The 18,965-nt window shown below is 32.5% G+C and overlaps 1 protein-coding gene across 1 annotated transcript; it reads right to left on the bottom strand.

Annotated features, from left to right (window-relative positions):
- Positions 1–5,833: 5,833 nt before the first annotated feature.
- LOC133172715 (uncharacterized) lies at positions 5,834–15,204 on the bottom strand. The gene is made up of 5 exons (XM_061307669.1): positions 14,819–15,204; positions 13,220–13,398; positions 12,447–12,627; positions 12,028–12,233; positions 5,834–8,025 (listed from the first exon to the last, which is right to left on the bottom strand). Exons 1-5 carry the CDS (start codon positions 15,120–15,122, stop codon positions 6,865–6,867), a joined length of 2,031 nt encoding a protein of 676 aa, XP_061163653.1. The 5' UTR covers positions 15,123–15,204; the 3' UTR covers positions 5,834–6,864.
- Positions 15,205–18,965: the final 3,761 nt, after the last annotated feature.

Raw genomic sequence — 18,965 nt, 5'->3', positions numbered from 1 at the left:
ATAGCAGTGCCATTAACCCGCAGGTAATGTTCTCCATTAAACATGAAGTTGTTATACTTGAGAACATGTTCAAGGAGCTTGGCAAGGGACTCGGTAGAAGGAATTTGTATGGATCTACTATCCCAGACTTCTCTACAGGCTTCGATACCCTCATCGTGCGGAATATTGGTGTACAAAGATGTGACGTCCATAGTCCATAGAAGGGTATGATCTGGAAGGCCAGTAGAGGGCGTCTTGTTAATGTAGTCCGTGGTGTCCTTGAGATAGGATGGCAAATTCTCTACGTGTGGACGGAGATGTAAATCGATGTATTCAGAAATATTCTCCGTTGGGTGTCCAATAGCGCTAACTATAGGGCGACCTGGCATACCTTCTTTGTGTATCTTAGGAAGCAGATAAAATTGCCCTGGTCTACAGTCAATAGGATTGAGTGTCTCATATATATATATATATATATATATATATATATATATATATATATATATATATATATAAATATATAAAACCTCTAAAACATTAAAACATCAGAGGTGGGATCAGGTGCCATGGAGGAGTGAGCATCCCTTGCTGACCGGCCACACCCGCCGTGTGCTCCTTATCATGATCGGGAAGTAACGGAAAAATCCGTCGACAATTCGGTACGTAAGTAAAGGTCTAATAATAAGTATGAAAAACGTCAGTCAGCATTTGACTTAATGGTAGATTGCATTTGCTGACAAGGTCATTGTATCGACCTTAAAACTTAATGATGACTTTAAACGAAACTGTTGATATTCTTGTTTCATCAACATGTTTGTCAATAACTTACTCGTTTTAGAAATTGTTCATACGTAGAGCATCCTCATGAGTAACGAATCAACTGAGAGATATAAACCCAATAAGCAGGTGATAAGGGTATATTGCTACATAAGTAAGGGAAGTAGACGACTGAAAAGTTAAAGTCATCACGTTTATCATAAAGCTCGGTTGTTAGATTACCATTTACGTCTTTTTCTTGTAAAATATCCAAATATGAAACAGATGCGCCAGACTCTCTGGTATCTTTTATTTCAAGTTCACTTGGATATATCGTACATTCATACATATGAATGGAAATAACTATTGTTAATTGATAATACGTCGTCGATATATCTAAATGTCGAGTCGAAGGCCAAAGCAAGTGTTTTCTTCTTCCCATGTATAGGATTTTGAATAAATTCTGCTTCATGTGAATACAAAAATAGGTCTGCTAATAACGGGGCGCAATTGGTACCCATTGGAATTCGAACAGACTGTTGGAAGACCTGGTCTCCAAAAACCACATAGATATTGTCAATCAGAAACACAAGCATCTTTTTTAATATCAACTTCAGAGTACTTGTGTATACAATCAGAATGTTTTTTTTAACAAAATAATTTTGCAAATGACCAATGACAAGGTATATGTAAGTAAATTTACAAGTTCCATTTTTATTGAAGCAGTTGTCTATGATGTCAAAAAGCCTGGACTTCTAACTTATTGTGGGGAATAGTGGTTTAAAGTGTTGAAAAGTCTTACGTTTTGATGTTATTGATAAAAATTTGTGATTTTGGGGTAAAATGTATGAGGAGTTATGGGAACCGGGTTTCTGTAAAAAAAAAAAAAACAAAAAACAAAACAAGAGGTCCATGGGCAACATCGCTCACCTGAGCACATTGGCTAGGAAAAAGCACAAATCAGTTCAGTGTTGAAAAGTTTACATGGGGGGGGGGGGGGACTTGAATTTTAAACTAACTGAGGGTGCTTCCATATCAGTATAACAAAGGGTTTAGCTATTCTTGAGCAGATTTTTTCTTGTATATTATTCCTTTGCAAAAATTTGATCCCCCATTGTGGCCCCTCCTATCCCCAGGGGTCATAATTTGTACAAACTTGAATCTACACTACCTGAGGATGCTTCCATATCAACTAGACTAAACATGGCTTTTCTGTTCTTGAGAAGAAAATATTTGTCTAAATATTCCCATGTAAGACTTTGATCCCCCATTGTGGCCCCTCCCTACCCCCAGGGGTCATCATTTGAACAAGCTTGAATCTTCACTACCTGAGGATGCTTCCATATCAATAAGACTAAACATGGTTTTTCTGTTCATGAGAAGATTTTTTCCTGTATATTCCTACGTAAAACTTTGATCCCCCATTGTGGCCCCATCTTATCCCTTGGGGTCATGATTTGAACAAACTTGAACCTACACTACCTGAGAATGCTCCTATATCAATGACTAAACATGGTTTTGCTGTTCTTGAGAAGAAGATTTTTTCATATATTCTTTTGTAAAACTTTGATCCCCCATTGTGGCACCACCCTACCCCAAAGGGGTCATCATTTGAACGAACTTGAATCTACACTACCTGAGTATGCTATCATATCAATTGAACTAAACAAGGCTTTGCTGTTCTTGAGAATAAGATTTTAAATTTTTTTCCTATAAATTCCTATGTAAAACTTTAATCCCTCATTGTGGCCCCACCCTACCCCCCGGGGTCACGATTTGATCAATTTTTAATCTACACTACCTGATGATGCTTCCATATCAATATGACTGATCTCAGCTTTGTTGTTCTTGAGAAGTAGATTTTTTTTAAAAAAAATTCCTATGTATTCCTATGTAAAATTTTTATCCCCTATTGTGGCCCCACCCTACCCCCGGAAGTCATGATTTGAACAAAATTGAATCTACACTATGTCATGAAGGTTTCACATAAGTTTCAACTTTTCTGGCTTAATGGTTCTTGATAAAAAGATCTTTGAAAGATGACAACAAATTTTCACTAATTCTAATTATCTCCCCTTGAAATGGGGTGTGGCCCTTTATTTGAACAAACTTGAATCCCCTTCAAACAAGGATGCTTTGTGGCAAGTTTGGTCAAAATTGGCCCAGTGGTTCTTGATAAGAAGTCGAAAATGTGAAAAGTTTACAGACGGACAGACAGACGGACGCCAAACAAAATGTGATCAGAAAAGCTCACTTTAGCTTTCAGCTCAGGGAGCTAAAAAAAGGTTCTTTTTCCACCCCCATTCGACCCCTAGGGTGAAAATGAACATTCTGAAACCTTATTGCACATCTACAGTACACCAACTATCATTTTCAAAAAGATCAATTGGTTACTGCTTAAATTGTAAGAGCCGTTAAAGGAAGAAGAAAGTGTGACAGACGGACACTGATAACAACAATATATTACCTGAACTTAAAAAAGTGCTGCTATAATAATGGTTGAGATTCCAACCCTTAGAGCAAATATATTTTTTCTGCACATGACACAATGCAATGTGCACCAGGTTTTTGTGCATCCTTTTCAACTTCCAGTTTGGCTTCAGGGTGAAAATGAAAATTCCAAAACCTTATTGCACATGTACAGGACACCGCCAATCACCTTCCAAAGGATGAATTGGCTACTGCGTAAAATGTTAGAGCTCTGGGAACCAGCAGGCATGCTATGGAAAGGTTCTTAGGAATAGTCTTCAGATATGACTTAAGAGGAGACAAATTTTAAGATGGTCCCAGGACACTTCTTAAGATAGACATAGAAGCTTATATAAGATTAAATATTACCCGAATAAAAGATATAAACAATAACTTGGACTGTTTTTATGCAAAATTAGAATATTTATTCTTATTACAAGTGTGTCTTATGATAAGAATATTTTTCTCATTTCATAATTCTCTCTCTTGCTGTGTGTGTGCGCGCTCCATGATAGAGATTATAAAAAAATATGTTGCACATTGTGATTCTAAAAACTTAAATATCATATCATATTTCACTTATTTTACATAAATATTTATATGTATTTAAATTAATTTTATATACAAACGTGCATTTCATTTTCTCTGAGAGTTATCTCCAGCGCGTGAGACAGACAGAAATACAGATAGACGGACGAAGACAGAGCGAAATTAATATCCCCCACTTTCATTGAAAGCGGAGGACAATAATAGCCTAACAATTTGTATGAAGATGTCAGTCATCATGATTCGACTTGATAATAGATTGTGTTTGTACACAAGGTAATTTTATCGACAATAGAATTTGCAAAATGTTGACTTTAAATGAGATTGTTGATATCCTTAGCTTGCATCATGTACTTATCTGTCAATAGCCTGTCTCATTTAAGAAATTGTTCATACATGATTTGCGAATGACTATCGAACTGGCAGACATAGCTCCATATGCAGGTGATAATGGTATATTGCTGCATTTAAATAAGGGAAGTTGAAGAAAGAAAAATTGAATTCATCACGTTTATCATAAAGTTTAGTTGTCAGTTTGCCATCAATGTCTTTCTCTATCAAAACATCCTAATGTACAACAGATACGCCAGACTCTGGAGTTCATTGGGATAGATTGATTCAGCGTAGGAATGAAACTGAATATTGTTGATTCAGTTGATAAAACGTTACAAGACTCAGCATCCGAAGCAAAGTTTGGTAGTGTACATCCATAGATGCATCATCCATTTGACATACCGGTAGTCTTATAGGAACCTGGGAATGAACCTCTTTAAAAAACCTTAATTTGTGATAATTATGTTTCAGCAATAATAAAGACTGCACAAGCTATTTTACATACGGTAAAACACTCTTATAGCGAACATGCTTATAATAAATTGATGCTTACAGCGAAGTGATTTTCATTCCCCGTGACTTTAAAATATATTGTAAACTTAACGGATATAATGAATTATGCTTATAATGAAGCAAAATGGTCCGTCCTTTGCACTTCGCTATAATCGTGTTTTATCGTATTTCTATAACATATTTTTTTTAGTATACTAGGTCCTTAAGTTAATTTTTTTCAAAAATCATAACTAAGCATTTCTTTGTGACCTTTAGTGCCAACTTTGATGACTAAGGAAGTTAATCAGGAAATAAAGTTCTCACATGTATGGGATATTTGAACTTTGACAGGCAAGGTCAGTTGTCTTTGTACTTATTCTTCCTTGAACTGATAAAAGAATGTTGAATTTATGAAGAAATTTTACTCCTTCTTCGTAGCTTACTACTTCAGTATCTTGAGAACCATATAAAAAATGTACAGTACCTAAATAGATAAACAATTCCTCCAAATATAAATGTAAACTTGTTTTAACATAACTCCTATATGGGATGGAGTATTCTTGTTTACAATGTCAACAAAACAGAAACGAAAAGAAATGTTTAAGTTTTCACATTATAAAAGAGTTTTAATTTCATTTAACACTATATACATGGTTTTGTATTCACATGCTATTTACAGGATGAATTTGTTCACATGAAAATCTATATATAAATCTATGGGAAAAAACATAAATTTACATTCTGTACACAGTAATATGGAAACAAGAAATCCCTGAAGAGGTTTATCACCAGCACTGTGATCAAATGAAATGTGATTATGCAAATTTTAACATATCTGTACAATATTAGTTATAAAATTACATCATTTTCAAGGCAATTTTAAGTATGACTATGTATTAGTTTTAGTTTAATGCTTTAGCAAACTAAAACATGTTTCATGGGATGAAAAATTTTGCATCGAAAAAGCTACATGTATATAGTTAAATAAAACACACTATAAAATATATTGCCAAGTTTCTAAAATATCATTTTTTTTTTTACCAGTGAGGCTACAACAGTTTTCCTGCAGTTAAAAGGAAAATGAGAAATATAAATAATAAACATATGAAAATAATATATGAGGACAGAGACACCTTAAAAAAAGGAAGAAAAACACCAGAAAGCAACAATGAACTCATTTGGTAACAAGTTAACAATAATTAATGACAAGCAGACCTATCTTAACAAAATTAAAAAGAAGTGGTTTTGCATATTAAAGACCAAAAACTAAATTTAAAAAATTGCATGCAATAAAGTTTTTTAAATCATATTAAATAATTTTGTTTAAAATTATATGTTCAATAAATATAAATAAGATGCCACTATAAAACACCATTCATCAAAAGTCAATATACATAAATAATATTTTAAAAAAAAAATCAATTAAAAAAAAATGAATTTCTTGTGTTTCTTGTTCAGTGTCATATTGTGCATCAAAGATTTGTTCGAAGACTGTGCAAGCTATGAATCACCTATACAAAAAAAGATGTTTTAATATTATCATTAACTCCTGATCAAAGGTCCAGATAATCTTCTTCTCATTATTTTTGCTACACAATTAGAAAGATATTTAAAGCAATGATGAATATCGAAACAGGCTTTGAACTATAAGCAATGAAAAAACAAAAATGAAATATAAACTAATCTAACATCCTATGACAAAATGGACTTGTGCTCAAAATTATTTGTCACCCAGATTTCAAGTATTACCCATCTTAACTCACACTCAAATCAAAAATATAAAATTAATAAGGTAAATACAAAATCTTTGTTCCCCCTACCCTGACAAGTTATAATTAGATTTAAGAATTTTCTTTTCTATTAAATAGTAAAGGTATTAGAGAGAGGTTAACTACCATAACTGCTATAACATGGAAACATTCTTTGCAAAGAAATAAAATATTCATCTCTTTCTAGGGCAATCATTGGGATGAGAGGTGACCACAGAATTTCAGATTAAACCCAATACTCTGCATTTTCATTGAAAAAAGGATGTATCATTAATAGAATGCACAGGCAAATCAGTAATTAGTCATCTACAAGTGTCAAACATAAAATTAACAGATAAAATAATGAAATGGAAAACATTTTTGATTCCATGGTATTGTGAGAAATTGAGTATTAAAATGAAATCACTCTGCAAAATACTTTGGCAAATGCATAGAGGTTTGTGCTGACATTCTAAAATAGGACAGAATTAAAAAATATGATAGCAATGCACAACCATATATAGATTGAATATATCTAGCACTATCTACGGCAAGCTTTTTTTGTCTGTGGTACGCTATCACTGCTATTTCTTTTCCGCTTGACACCTGTGATTGTTATTGCATTTGCTTTCACTTTGTTTTCTACTTGACCTCGACACCGCAGGGACCGTTGCTTTCCTTTTCTCAGTTTTGAGGCCACACATGAAGCCTTTTTACTTTCTATTGCACCAACAGAGTGTCTCCTTAGAAAATGTCCCCCACATTCTGTATTGCTCCCCTTAATAATGGTGTCCACTTTCAGATCTTTCTGACTTCCATCCTCTTTGCTAGCTCGCTGATTCATATCACTGTTTGTTCGCACCTTGATCTCACTTTTGCCACAATCCATGAAATTCTGAACATCTTTGAGGCTACAAGCAGATATGGGAGGTTCCACTTTCTTCATGCTTTTCTCGGTTATGTGAACTCGGTTGGTCTGATAAGGCTTCAAGCTGTCTGTGAGAACTGAGAGATCTTTCAATGAAGATGCAGTAAAAATCTGGTTTTTCACTGGCTTCTGGTTTTGATCTAAACTTTTCTGGACTTTGTGTGACTGAAGGATCACATTTCCAGAGTGGTGCCTTGCCCTTGTAATTGGAACACCCTGTGTGGAAGTATTGACATCTAGATCTGATTTGCTCCCTTTGAATCTTGCAAACACATTGGAACAACTGAAGTTCAGCTTCTCTTTGGCACATGTTCCCTGCACAAGGGTTGCCTTGAAGTGGACACTGTTAGCTTGAATACTGTCGTCCAGTTCAGAATTGACTGATGTGTGTAAGGATAAACATTTCGATTTTTCGTTTGAGACAGAAGAGATAACTGTTTTTGTTGTTACACTATGTGGGTTCACTCTACTTGTCACCTTTTTCTTATTCTCCTCTTCTTTGACATTCTTCACATTCTCAGGTTTTGAAACAGTTTCATGTTTTCTGGGTGATGTCCTTGTGGAAGATGAGGCTACATTTTTCTCAGGTGCTATCTTCTGGAAATACTCCTCCCTTTTCCTTTTGAGAATCGATAGTTTTCTGGGTCCTAGAGGGTCAATCAGCACCACAATACAACTTGTGTTGTCAGCCTTCATTAGCTTAGCCCTCCATGAGTGCAAAGCCTTCTGAACTAGTTTTTCTGCAGGATTTATCCAGTAAGACACAGGTACATTCTGAAAAAGAAAAAAAAATCACAAAATACTAAAGAAAGAAAGACAACTCTTACAAGCCTCTGATGCGAGAGAATAATTTTAACACATACCAGACACATGAGTGGAGGAAGGTGTGAATCAATGGGCAAAAAGAAATCACTCGATCGAGTTGAATATTTTCAGCATTTTAAGAAATAAAAAGTTTAAGTGAAAAAATATTACAAAATTACATGTACGTTATGCATGCATTTTCTTTTCATTAACTGTTCAGATATTTCTGAGTTTCAAAAAGCAAAGATTATATGCAGTCAGTACTAATATCTTTGTAATCCATACAAATGTGAGGTGTTTGTCTGAGGGCCTACAGAGATTGAACATTACAGGGTTCTCATTAATGCAAGAATCTGTATACTGGATGTAGCAAAATTATTTGGGATGCAAGGTTTTTAATAATGATGCGTCCGCGGACTCATGAATGGACGAATAAATTCTGGTGTCTTCAAAATTCGAAGCTTTCAGATGTCAGGATTTGTCAAAAAAAAAAAAAATTAAATGAAAACTTTCCTGTAAATATTATCAACAGCTGATTAAGTAAGTAAGTTTATCCAAGAAACATATTTTCTTGCATCTATTTTTATATTTAAATAGGGATATGACTGATTACAAGATATTTATTATTATGATTATTAGGACCTACTCCAAACTGTGATAGCTGCAAACAACACATGGTAGCTTTTTCTTTTCTTTCTTTCTTTTTTTTTTGTAACAGGGATCGACATTAAAGGTTGTCCCATTGCCCGGGGCAAGTAAATTTCTGATAGATTTTTTTTTATCTTACATTAGTTTATAAACAAAACAATAAATTGAACATTTGATTTCTACCAGGAATATGACACTGTTTTTGCATTCGGAAATTCCTAGATCATACCGTTTATCAAAAAAATCGGGTTCGTTATTCCGTTTTTCTTTCCTGGTAGCTAGTTGACAAAAATACACTTCCGTCTGACAACTTTCTTTACATTCTTATGAAATAAGATATAATAAAATAGTTTATTTATTAACTCACACAATATAAAGAACACAAGTTATTCTTGGTGCACAATGTATTTTGATCAGGACATGTGTGTTTTGAAACATGGCAACTATTTTCCTTTAGCGTTGCTTCAGTTTTTTAGGGGGGGGGGGGGGGGGGGGAATCAAATTCACAAAAAAAGATCGGACAAATTTTTTCCCCTCAAAAATACGAATTTTAGTTTTATGAAAATATTACTGCATAGCAGTGTGAGTTTACAAATATTTTAAATGAAGCATCAGCAGCAGATCAAATTTTTTTTCTGGCACTTAACTTTCCAAATATAAAGTAATATCTCACATAATTTACAAAAATAAATTAAGATACCAGTTCTCTTCTTTCTAAATTTTGGGCAACCAAGTTTTGCATTCGGACAAGTCAAAGTTTGAGTTCACTTGCCCGAAGGACAAGTGAATCTGAAAGTTAATATCTATCCCTGTGTAACATTTTTGAATCTTGTTTTATCTCGAGACCATAATTACTGCTTGTATACACAATGTGGCTTGATTGTCTCATGAATTTCACCCAGTGCAGATGACTGACAGCAGTCTATGCGAAAGTCTAAAATTTTTACAGGACATATGGTCTGGTAAAAAAAAGATATTTTACCAGACCAAGTATTTACTTACCAGACCGACCTTTTTCTTTAAATTCATACATCATTATGATACAGAGATCGAAAAGGGGGGAGTGTATTCTCACTGTTAAATTGAATCTTAAATAGATCCAGAGTTGAGATATTTAAAAAAAATGATTTTATTGAAATGAACAAACTTATTATTGTTTCCTTTTTAAAAGGTAGTGCATATGAAAAATGCATACAATTTTTTCTTTTTCTGGTTATTTGACACATACAAACGAAATATAACAGAGTAAAAGATTTTTTTTTATACTTAAAATGCACTTTTAATTAAAATATATTTATTTCCTGAAGTAACTCTAAATAGTTACTCTTGTTTAATAATGAAAATAATCTACCCAACCGAATCTACGTATGAGCTATCTATAGATCTATATTCCATGACGGAGGAAATTTGAATTAGAAATAACCGATCATGACAGGGTTGATATAGGTTAAAGTTAATTATGCATTACTGCTAAATGGATCGAATAAAGGATATGTGTGGAAAATAAGATGATATGAACATTTAAATTCAGATTTTTACGCCTCATTTTTTCATCAGACATTTGGTCCTGCATCCTGAATTTTTTTACCGACCCAAATCAAATTTTACCAGTAAAAACCGACGGCCCAGTGACTTTCGCATAGACTGCTGACAGGATTAGTTACGCCTAATTGCAAATGACACCTGTGATGTATACAGTCAACTTTAGAGCACTTGATTATGCAATGTTTCTTTTAGAAATGTAAACACTGTATTAATTTTGATGGTAATAAGTTATAAGTGTACATGTATTTTAGAATACAGCTGGCATGCATTATCATTATCTATATATATTTGAATATTTTAATAGATCATATAAAATAAATGTATGTTAGAATAAAGATTTTTTTGATTTTTGGATGGAAAGATACTCTATTAGGACTCACTACAATTTTTCTGGGAAGCATCAAATTTAGCTGGGACTCAACTTTCTCAAAAACCTTGAGTCCTGGGACTCGAGTTAGCAAAATATTTCATTTTTAATTCAAAATACTTCCAAGTGGGAATTTTTGGAGTGGGTAATACATACCCCTCCCCCCACCTCCAATTCCCAAGAGAAAAACAAAAAATCCTGGACCCACCTTTGATTTTGTTTATTCAATTTATGGATATGCATCTTACAGTGAACATGCACATATTATTTACCGAGCCAATGAAAAATATTCCATCAATATACATGAAAAGATGTCAGCAATCTCACAGCAATGCATATTGTCGTGCGGCTTTTCTGGAGCACAAAACACACTGGTCAATGGAATCCATTATTAAAGTCATATATGTGGTGTATTTTTGACTAAGTTCAAATAACCAAAATTAAAAATATCTTTCTATTTGATTTATTTAACGATAGGACTTTTGTGTAAATTACACAATTTAAATCAACCGCGTTTCAAAGAAACCAAAACATTAAAACAATAAACGATTTATTTAACCCACTCCACATTTAAATAAAAGACACATTTAAAGTCAATTTAATTATAAAAACGTGAGGGTATTCAAGTTAAAAATCAATAAAAATTTTAATTTGAACGTAAATAACATTATGTCATATACATCTACACTCAATCTCGCATTATCATTTTTTAGCTCAGATACGCCATATATTGCTTTAAAATGATTTATTTTCTACAAAATTTCTTTTTTAGCTAAGAAAAGCTAAATTCATTGGTGGATCAAAACATTCACGGCATTAAATAATTGTGCTTAGCTTTCAGTAAATTTGAAAACTAAACAATATTTTCGTCCCGAGGGGCTAACATAATCAATGTTGCCCCAAACCACAGTCAATAATTTTTTTGTTAGATGAAAAACAAAAGAAATCAATAAAATAGAATTTTGATTTCTTTCATTAAAATTCAGAAACCCATTTGTATCCAATGCATTATTCTGCATGTTGACTGTTGTACTAGTGAATCTTCAAGTTGCCATGATTGTGTTACTTGATTTTTTATTGTGATGTTATGTTTTTTGAAGAGTCGCGACAGTATCATTATGTCAATAAATCAATATCCTAATCAGAATCAATATAGTGGGAAAACTCTCTTTGCTGGTCAATAGTAAATATTTAATGATCATCAATATTTTTCATCGCAGATAATATCAATTATGTTGACTGTATCTCTATATGGAGAATATAGATACAATTCTTTACTGAATATAACAAAAACATATCTCTCTGTGATTACGAATTTGCAAGAAACAAAGGTTTTGCAAGCACTGTACACACCATAAATTTCACTGCAACAGAGTAAGCATAATCAAACTAGTGAAGGACAACATACTAACCGGATCATGGATAACTTTGTATTCAAAGTGGTTCTCCAAATCAGCCACCATGCTTGCTGCTGCCTCAGCTGTCATCATATTCCACAATCCGTCCGATCCCAGGATCAGGCACCTGTGAATGGCTGGATCCAGTTCATGGACAGCTACATCCGGAACAGGGGAGACAACATATTCGTTGTTTTGATAGTTGAAGCTCCATAAATCACCTGAAGAAGTTAAGAATATGTTTTGGACTATGTCTCTGATATTACGCCAAATAATTGTAAGTGGCTTCAACATGTTTCCAATAATTTTCATGTATTCATATCTGGGAACTATTCATCAACCATTCATAGAGCAAGAAACAAACAGCAGAATATGAGAAATAAATTTGTTAATTAACTTAGGTTAACTGCATTAGCAGTAATAGCAATTGTTACCCAAACTTCTTGCCACAGCTAGGAATGGTATCTTGTCAATTGGAGTGCTTCTCCGTACTGGACCCTTGTTGCTGATATTGGGGCGGTTCCACACCACTCTCTGGACTCCAGCTTTGGCAACCACTTGACCTCCAACCCTTCTAATTCGCTTTATCTCCTCAGGACTGTCTGGCTTGTGGTCCTAAAATGTTTTCAATTTCTTAGCAATTACTTTGAGAACCAAATTTTAAATGAATTTTATTTTGTCATTTTGAACAAATGTTTTTGATAAGGATAAATCTATGAAAATCTGAAATTCATATAAACTGACTAAAAGAATTTTATATGTATATATATTCTAATTATATTCTTATGAATTATTCATAAACAGAGTGTTAAAGAAAAACATTGATCAATTTGATTTTCAATTTTTTTTCACCCCAAAAACAATTTAAGCGATACATTTATATGTTGTTTTTCAGGAATTTCATTTAAAAAAAACAAAACAAAAAAAAACCCCAATTGCCATGTTTTTGATTTCTCCCACTATTTTGGTATAAATGTGTATAACTTTTCCCTCTTCAAAAGCCAAATTTAGCTTTGAAAATTTGTGAAACTCCCTAAATGGTTTCATATGTGATGGAATAACAAAGACACACACACTGTTTACTATTTTAATGTATATATTGAAAGTAAATAACAACCAAGTACTATGTTATAAATATCAGCAGAAGTCAGTATTTAAAATTTCTAGATTTCAAAAATTTTAAATAATGCTCAGAGAGAAAATATACCTGTGTAAGCATAACCCCAGGTACAGGGCGTTTTTCACATCTTCTGTCTTGTTCATAACCAAGAGCTACACCTGAGTCGCCAACATGACCAATGTACAGTTTGGAGTTTTTGATAATTGCTATGCTGCCTGTTGTACCAGATGTACTAGGATGACCGCTTGCTGTCCTTGACCATTTGCCTATGAATGTTAAAGGGGTTAGTGCCGAGAATTTTAAAATAATCACAATATATATGGTTCATCAACAATTAAACAGGTTGGGCACAGTTCCTTTTTCGAGGAAGTATTTTTATCACTGCAAAATGCTGAAAAAGAGTGATGAAATATTTTTACGATATAAATTTTTTACGGAAGCTTATCTGTGTTAAAAATATGAGATTTAATACGTTCAGCACTTGCTAACTCGTTCATGAAATTATTCGTTCTAATTTAATTTTATATCATTTCTTTCAAAGACATCGTAAAAAATAATTTTTATACCACTGCTTCTTTTACAGATTAAAATAATTATTTGAAATATTAAATTTTAAAAGATAGTCTTTCAAAGATGGTTTTAGCATGAATGCCCTTCTAAGATTCCATACTTTTCGTATCATTTATCAACAGGGAAAATTAAAGTAAAAGTCGTGGACTACTGCTGCACGTGAGTTTAAATTTCTATGCATGTTTAAAACATGTCACCTCCACGAAACCAAGCTATGAATTTTTCCGTTTTTGAACAAATAATAATATAACTTATAAGGGAAATATTCCCATCGTTTGAAGAATACTCATGATGTCGTACGATTAAATCTCGTCTTACTCCTGTCTGCAGCACTAAAGGACCGAATTATTTTGTCAGCAGTTTAATAAAGTTTAAACACATCACATCGTATTTTTCATGCACTTTTTATTTAATAAATGGATTTGGGGCATTATTTTAAAAAATATGACGAAAATTCCCATCTACAGTAATGTTTTTTATTACTGAAAAGAGGAATAATCCCGTTTTATAGTAATACTTCCTCAAAAAAGGAACTGTGCCCAACCTGTTAAATGATTTCAAATTATATATTATCAATATTATATAAATATACATAAAAATGTTTTGATCATCACCATCACATGTCAATCAGGAAATACAAGACTAGAATTCTTTTAACTGCACCCTGAAAGCAACATGCATTTCAAATTTCGTCATTCTATTAATAGCACTTGCCTTACTCAATTTTTTACTGATAGAGAGTTAGGGGTTTACAATGGAGAAAAACATTTTAATATAAAATTCTTTTTCTGCCATTTTCCTTTTTATAAATCACATTCAGTAGAGTTTATCATTGTAGGTTTTAATGTATTACTTATATTCATTTTTTAAAGGCAAACAAAGATAAAAATAGAACATTTCCCCTTTTATGGCCTCAATAGGAAATCCTCAAATCGCGCGCGATTGAAAAGTCAAATTTTGTTTCTAATAAATGGAGCTTCGTAAATCTGACTATTCCATACTTGCATACTACATTAAACACACTGTATTTCAAATTTCCTTATGAACGAAATTGGGACGGCATAGGCTAATCGATGAAAATATCGTGGTGACCGCGCAGTTCAAAACTCATCTTACCAACTTCCTTCCACATGAGTTCCTGGGTGTCGAGAAAGCCATTCTTAATAGCAGCCAAAATCTGATCATCTTCACCATTCCAAAAGTAATCATACTTTTTAATTTGATTCAATAAATGATCCCGAACAAATTTAGACGCCTCAGAACCGCCATGACCATCGAATATTCCAAAGTATGCAAATTCATAACCTCCCTCGTCGTTTCTAACAAATTGTATTGAATTATTATCTTCCATATACTTCCTCCCGCCTTGGTTGCTGTTTTCTGTCACCCGTAGATTTACTCCAATTTTGTAATTAGACATTGTAAATAATGGAGACGACAAACTGTTTTCAATCGGGCTTCATGGAGGAAATTATATCGAGGACGACTGATACTGCGATTTGATTGGATGAATTTGTTTGACTCGGTAGAATGATATTTCAGATTCGTATAAGTAAAAACGGAAAATATGGTTCTTAAAGTTGCGAGTCAGATTTTTACATTGAAGAATCAAAATGAATTTCTATGTAAAAAAAAAAATGATATAAAAATCTTTAAAATATTTGACATATTTTTTTTCTTGCAAACATTGTATCGTGTTTTTCCCCTAAAAGTATTATATCGTCTAATGGAAATGAAACAGCATTCCATAACCCACTTTATATTTCTTGAGCCCGGATTTTCTCTCCATTTGGCTTTCATTTTGAAAATATTAACCATTGAAAGCAATGTAAATATGCGGAAAAAGGCCAAATAGATCACCATGCAATTGCTTATCCGTATACCGCGGAGGGCAATGACACGTGAACTAGTTTCATATACACCCACACACCTAACTCCACCTAGTTAATGAGGTTGGATCCTGATATTCTTTTTGTCAAGTATATTTTTAGGTTCTACAGACATAGCTTAATTAAAAATCAAAACAAAAAATGGGGGTCATTATGCTTTTTTTGACGCTACAGTACATTTAATATGACCTTTTTGCACTGAAATTTGTGTCTTAATAAAAAATCACATCTTCGAAGTTTTCTCTCCAATGTTTTTATCCAAATAAATCATGGGACAAAATAAAAATAAACTATTAGCCTATTAAAAAAAAAAACATTAAAATTGTAACTAAGGAAAAGTTTCAAATTGCTCCTCATAATCAATTATTTGGCCTTTCTGCCCACTCACAAAATGTTATTTTTCTGGCATTAAAAATTTAACAAGCAAGAAAATTATTTTTACGTCTCAAATTTTTGCTGAAATTAAGCAGATTGATCAAAGTTATCCTATATATTCAGAAAAAAAAATCAAAAGTGAGGGTCTATGATGTAAAATTTCAGAAATTCCTTTAAAAGTGTTAATTTTCCGTTAAAATTGGTTCATTTTTTCCCTGGACTTTCAGAATATATTTACTATATTTGTCACAATATGTTGAAAGAATTCGTAAGAAATAATTTAACAGATATTTCAGAACTAGCATAAAACATTTCACTGCAAAAAACAGCTCTGTATGCAAACAGCATGGAAAAATAGGAATCTAAACTTAACAAGTACTACATATATTTCAAAAGGGAAAAATTGATCATTTTCTTCTAAAAAAACCTTCCGCCACAAAATATAGTTCCTGGCTTAATCCTATTTGAATGGAATTTAATCGTTGTTTTTATTGGATATAGTTTAATTTGCATTGTAGAATCCAGACTTAATGTTAGAACTTAAAATTGATGCAGAATTTTAGAAATAAGGTACTGACAAAAGTCTGCTCAAAAGCTCAGGATTGAACCTCCTTAAACGCACCTTTAGTGTTCAGATCTATTCAAAAATTGTACGGCTGCTAGCTGAAATAAATATTTGGAGACACATGGAGCAAGATGTGAAATTGTATGAAACCGAACAAGTAAGCTTCTAAAAAAATCCTTGGGTTCGGAACAAGTAAAAAAAAATTTATAACAATGCAAAATGTAAATGTAAAATTAACATATAAAATTTCAAAGTCCGTGAAGATCCAAAAGTCACAGATCCAAATTTTTTTTTTTACCTCTTTTAATGTAATTTTAAAATTATATTTTTTTTTGGGGGGGGGGGGGGTTAAAATCCATATTGATACGTTAAAAATGTTAAAAACATTATAAAAGACAAAACATTATCTTCAAAAGTTGCTGATCCAAATCTTCATACATGTATGTGCTATAAATTGAAAACTATACACTGACTGCTGAATACAAATTGATTTCTTTTTCAACTAAAAGAGAAAATCAACAAACTTAAGGCTGAACAGGTATAAGACATGCCAGATCCAGGAATTTTTTTCCAGCGAGCGGAGACCAACTCCGGTTCAAAAAAAATATATATATCGGATTTGGAAACATTTTGCCTAGCCAAAAAAGTAAACAACTTTTCCTTACCTGAAAGACCTATAAGGATCATATTCAGCGTGACAATATGGCATGTCGTCGGTGTCTGGTTTTCGTAGTTAAAATTGATAATTAAATATTATAAAAAGTTTGTTCTAAATGAACGAATATTAACTAAAAATGATAATTTATTTAGTAATTCCATTTATCACTGACCCCTCCTTCCCAACCCAAAAAACTCTGTCCTTATTCATCTGTTATACTTGTTTAACTTATAAAACAAAAATTACCAATACCTCAAATAAAATTTTTTCTTATGAATTTGTTCAAATTACATGACAACCAAGAGGAACTCTGTAAATCACATGCTATTGAAGGAGATTATGTGAGTTACATGTATATACAAGTAGGTGAATTAATAAAGAATATATTATTGTACTGAGACCTCAGTCAGTGAAGTTCTTGAACATCAATACCGGTATTCCAAAATATAGACAATTTTATGGGTGACAGTAAACATATCTTCAGTTTTTGTCTCAAGCAATACTCTCCTGATTGATTATGATTTATAGCAAGTAAAGCTTTTCTTGTTACTTACTGATACCAAAATAAAATGTGCATGTGAAAAATGTGGATGCCATTGCCATTGTCATTCTATACTCGACACTTATATATATATATATATATATATATATATATATATATATATATATATATATATATATATATATATATATATATATATATATATATATCGACGATGTATTGTCAATTAACAATGGTTATTTCCATTCTTATGTTGACACGATATATCCCGGTGAGCTTGAAATAAAAGATACCACAGATTTTGACACATCTGTTTCATATTTGGATATTTTACTAGAAAAAGACGTTAATGGTATTCTAACAACAAAGCTTTATGATAAACGTGATGACCTTTAACTTTTCAATCGTCAACTTCCCTTACTTATGCAGAAATATACTCTTATCACCTGCATACGGGGTTTATATCTCTCAGTTGATTCGATTTGCAAGAGCATGCTCTACGTATGAACAATTTCTTGTAAGTTGTTGAAAAAAAGTTGACGAAACAAGAATATCAGCAGTCTCGTTTACAATGACCTTGTCAGCAAATACAATCTATCATTAAGTCAAATGCTGACTGACGTTTTTCATACTAATTGTTAGACCATTTTTTACACATTGAATTGTCGACGGATTTTCCCGTTATTTCCCGGACGGCAGGGGATGCTCACTCCTCCATGGCACCTGATCCCACCTCTGACATTTTAAAGGTCCGTGTTTGCTCTACTCCTGATTTGTATTGTTTGATGGACATTTGAGCTTGAATGCTGTTAACTCCATATATTTCATTAACTTTAATTTTACTTGTAAATGCTTTATAATGCAAATACAGAATTTCTGATCATAATATTAAGTTTCATAACTTTAAACCTTTCCTCTTTCATCATCAAAGTAATCATCATTTATGAAATAATTTTTTTTCCTCGAAAGGATTCTATGCGTACATTTTACTGTATATACCTGGGTAGATTTTTTAAAATTCTTATTTTTTTTTTTTTAATTATTTTAGCATAGTATTTTTTTAACACTTCTGATCCTGAATTTACATAGAAACCTAGCTGGAAAAATATCCGGTTTTTGGTATTGATATCTCTCAAACTTTTTTTTCATTTAATTGGTGTTTCAAAGAATTAAAAGCTCTTGGAGAAGTGTAACCACAGTTTGACTTACGAATTCTACTGACCCTAATTAAATATTTGTCTTTTTTAAAAAAAAAATAATTATATACACTAGAA

Source organism: Saccostrea echinata, unplaced genomic scaffold, assembly GCF_033153115.1.
Source record: "Saccostrea echinata isolate AGI-Se365-2 ecotype Australia unplaced genomic scaffold, CSIRO_AGI_Sech_v1 ptg000054l, whole genome shotgun sequence".
NCBI classification, from domain to species: Eukaryota; Metazoa; Mollusca; class Bivalvia; order Ostreida; family Ostreidae; genus Saccostrea; species Saccostrea echinata.
The sequence above is the reverse complement of the archived record's forward strand: the minus strand, read 5'-3'. Positions and strand labels throughout refer to the sequence as shown.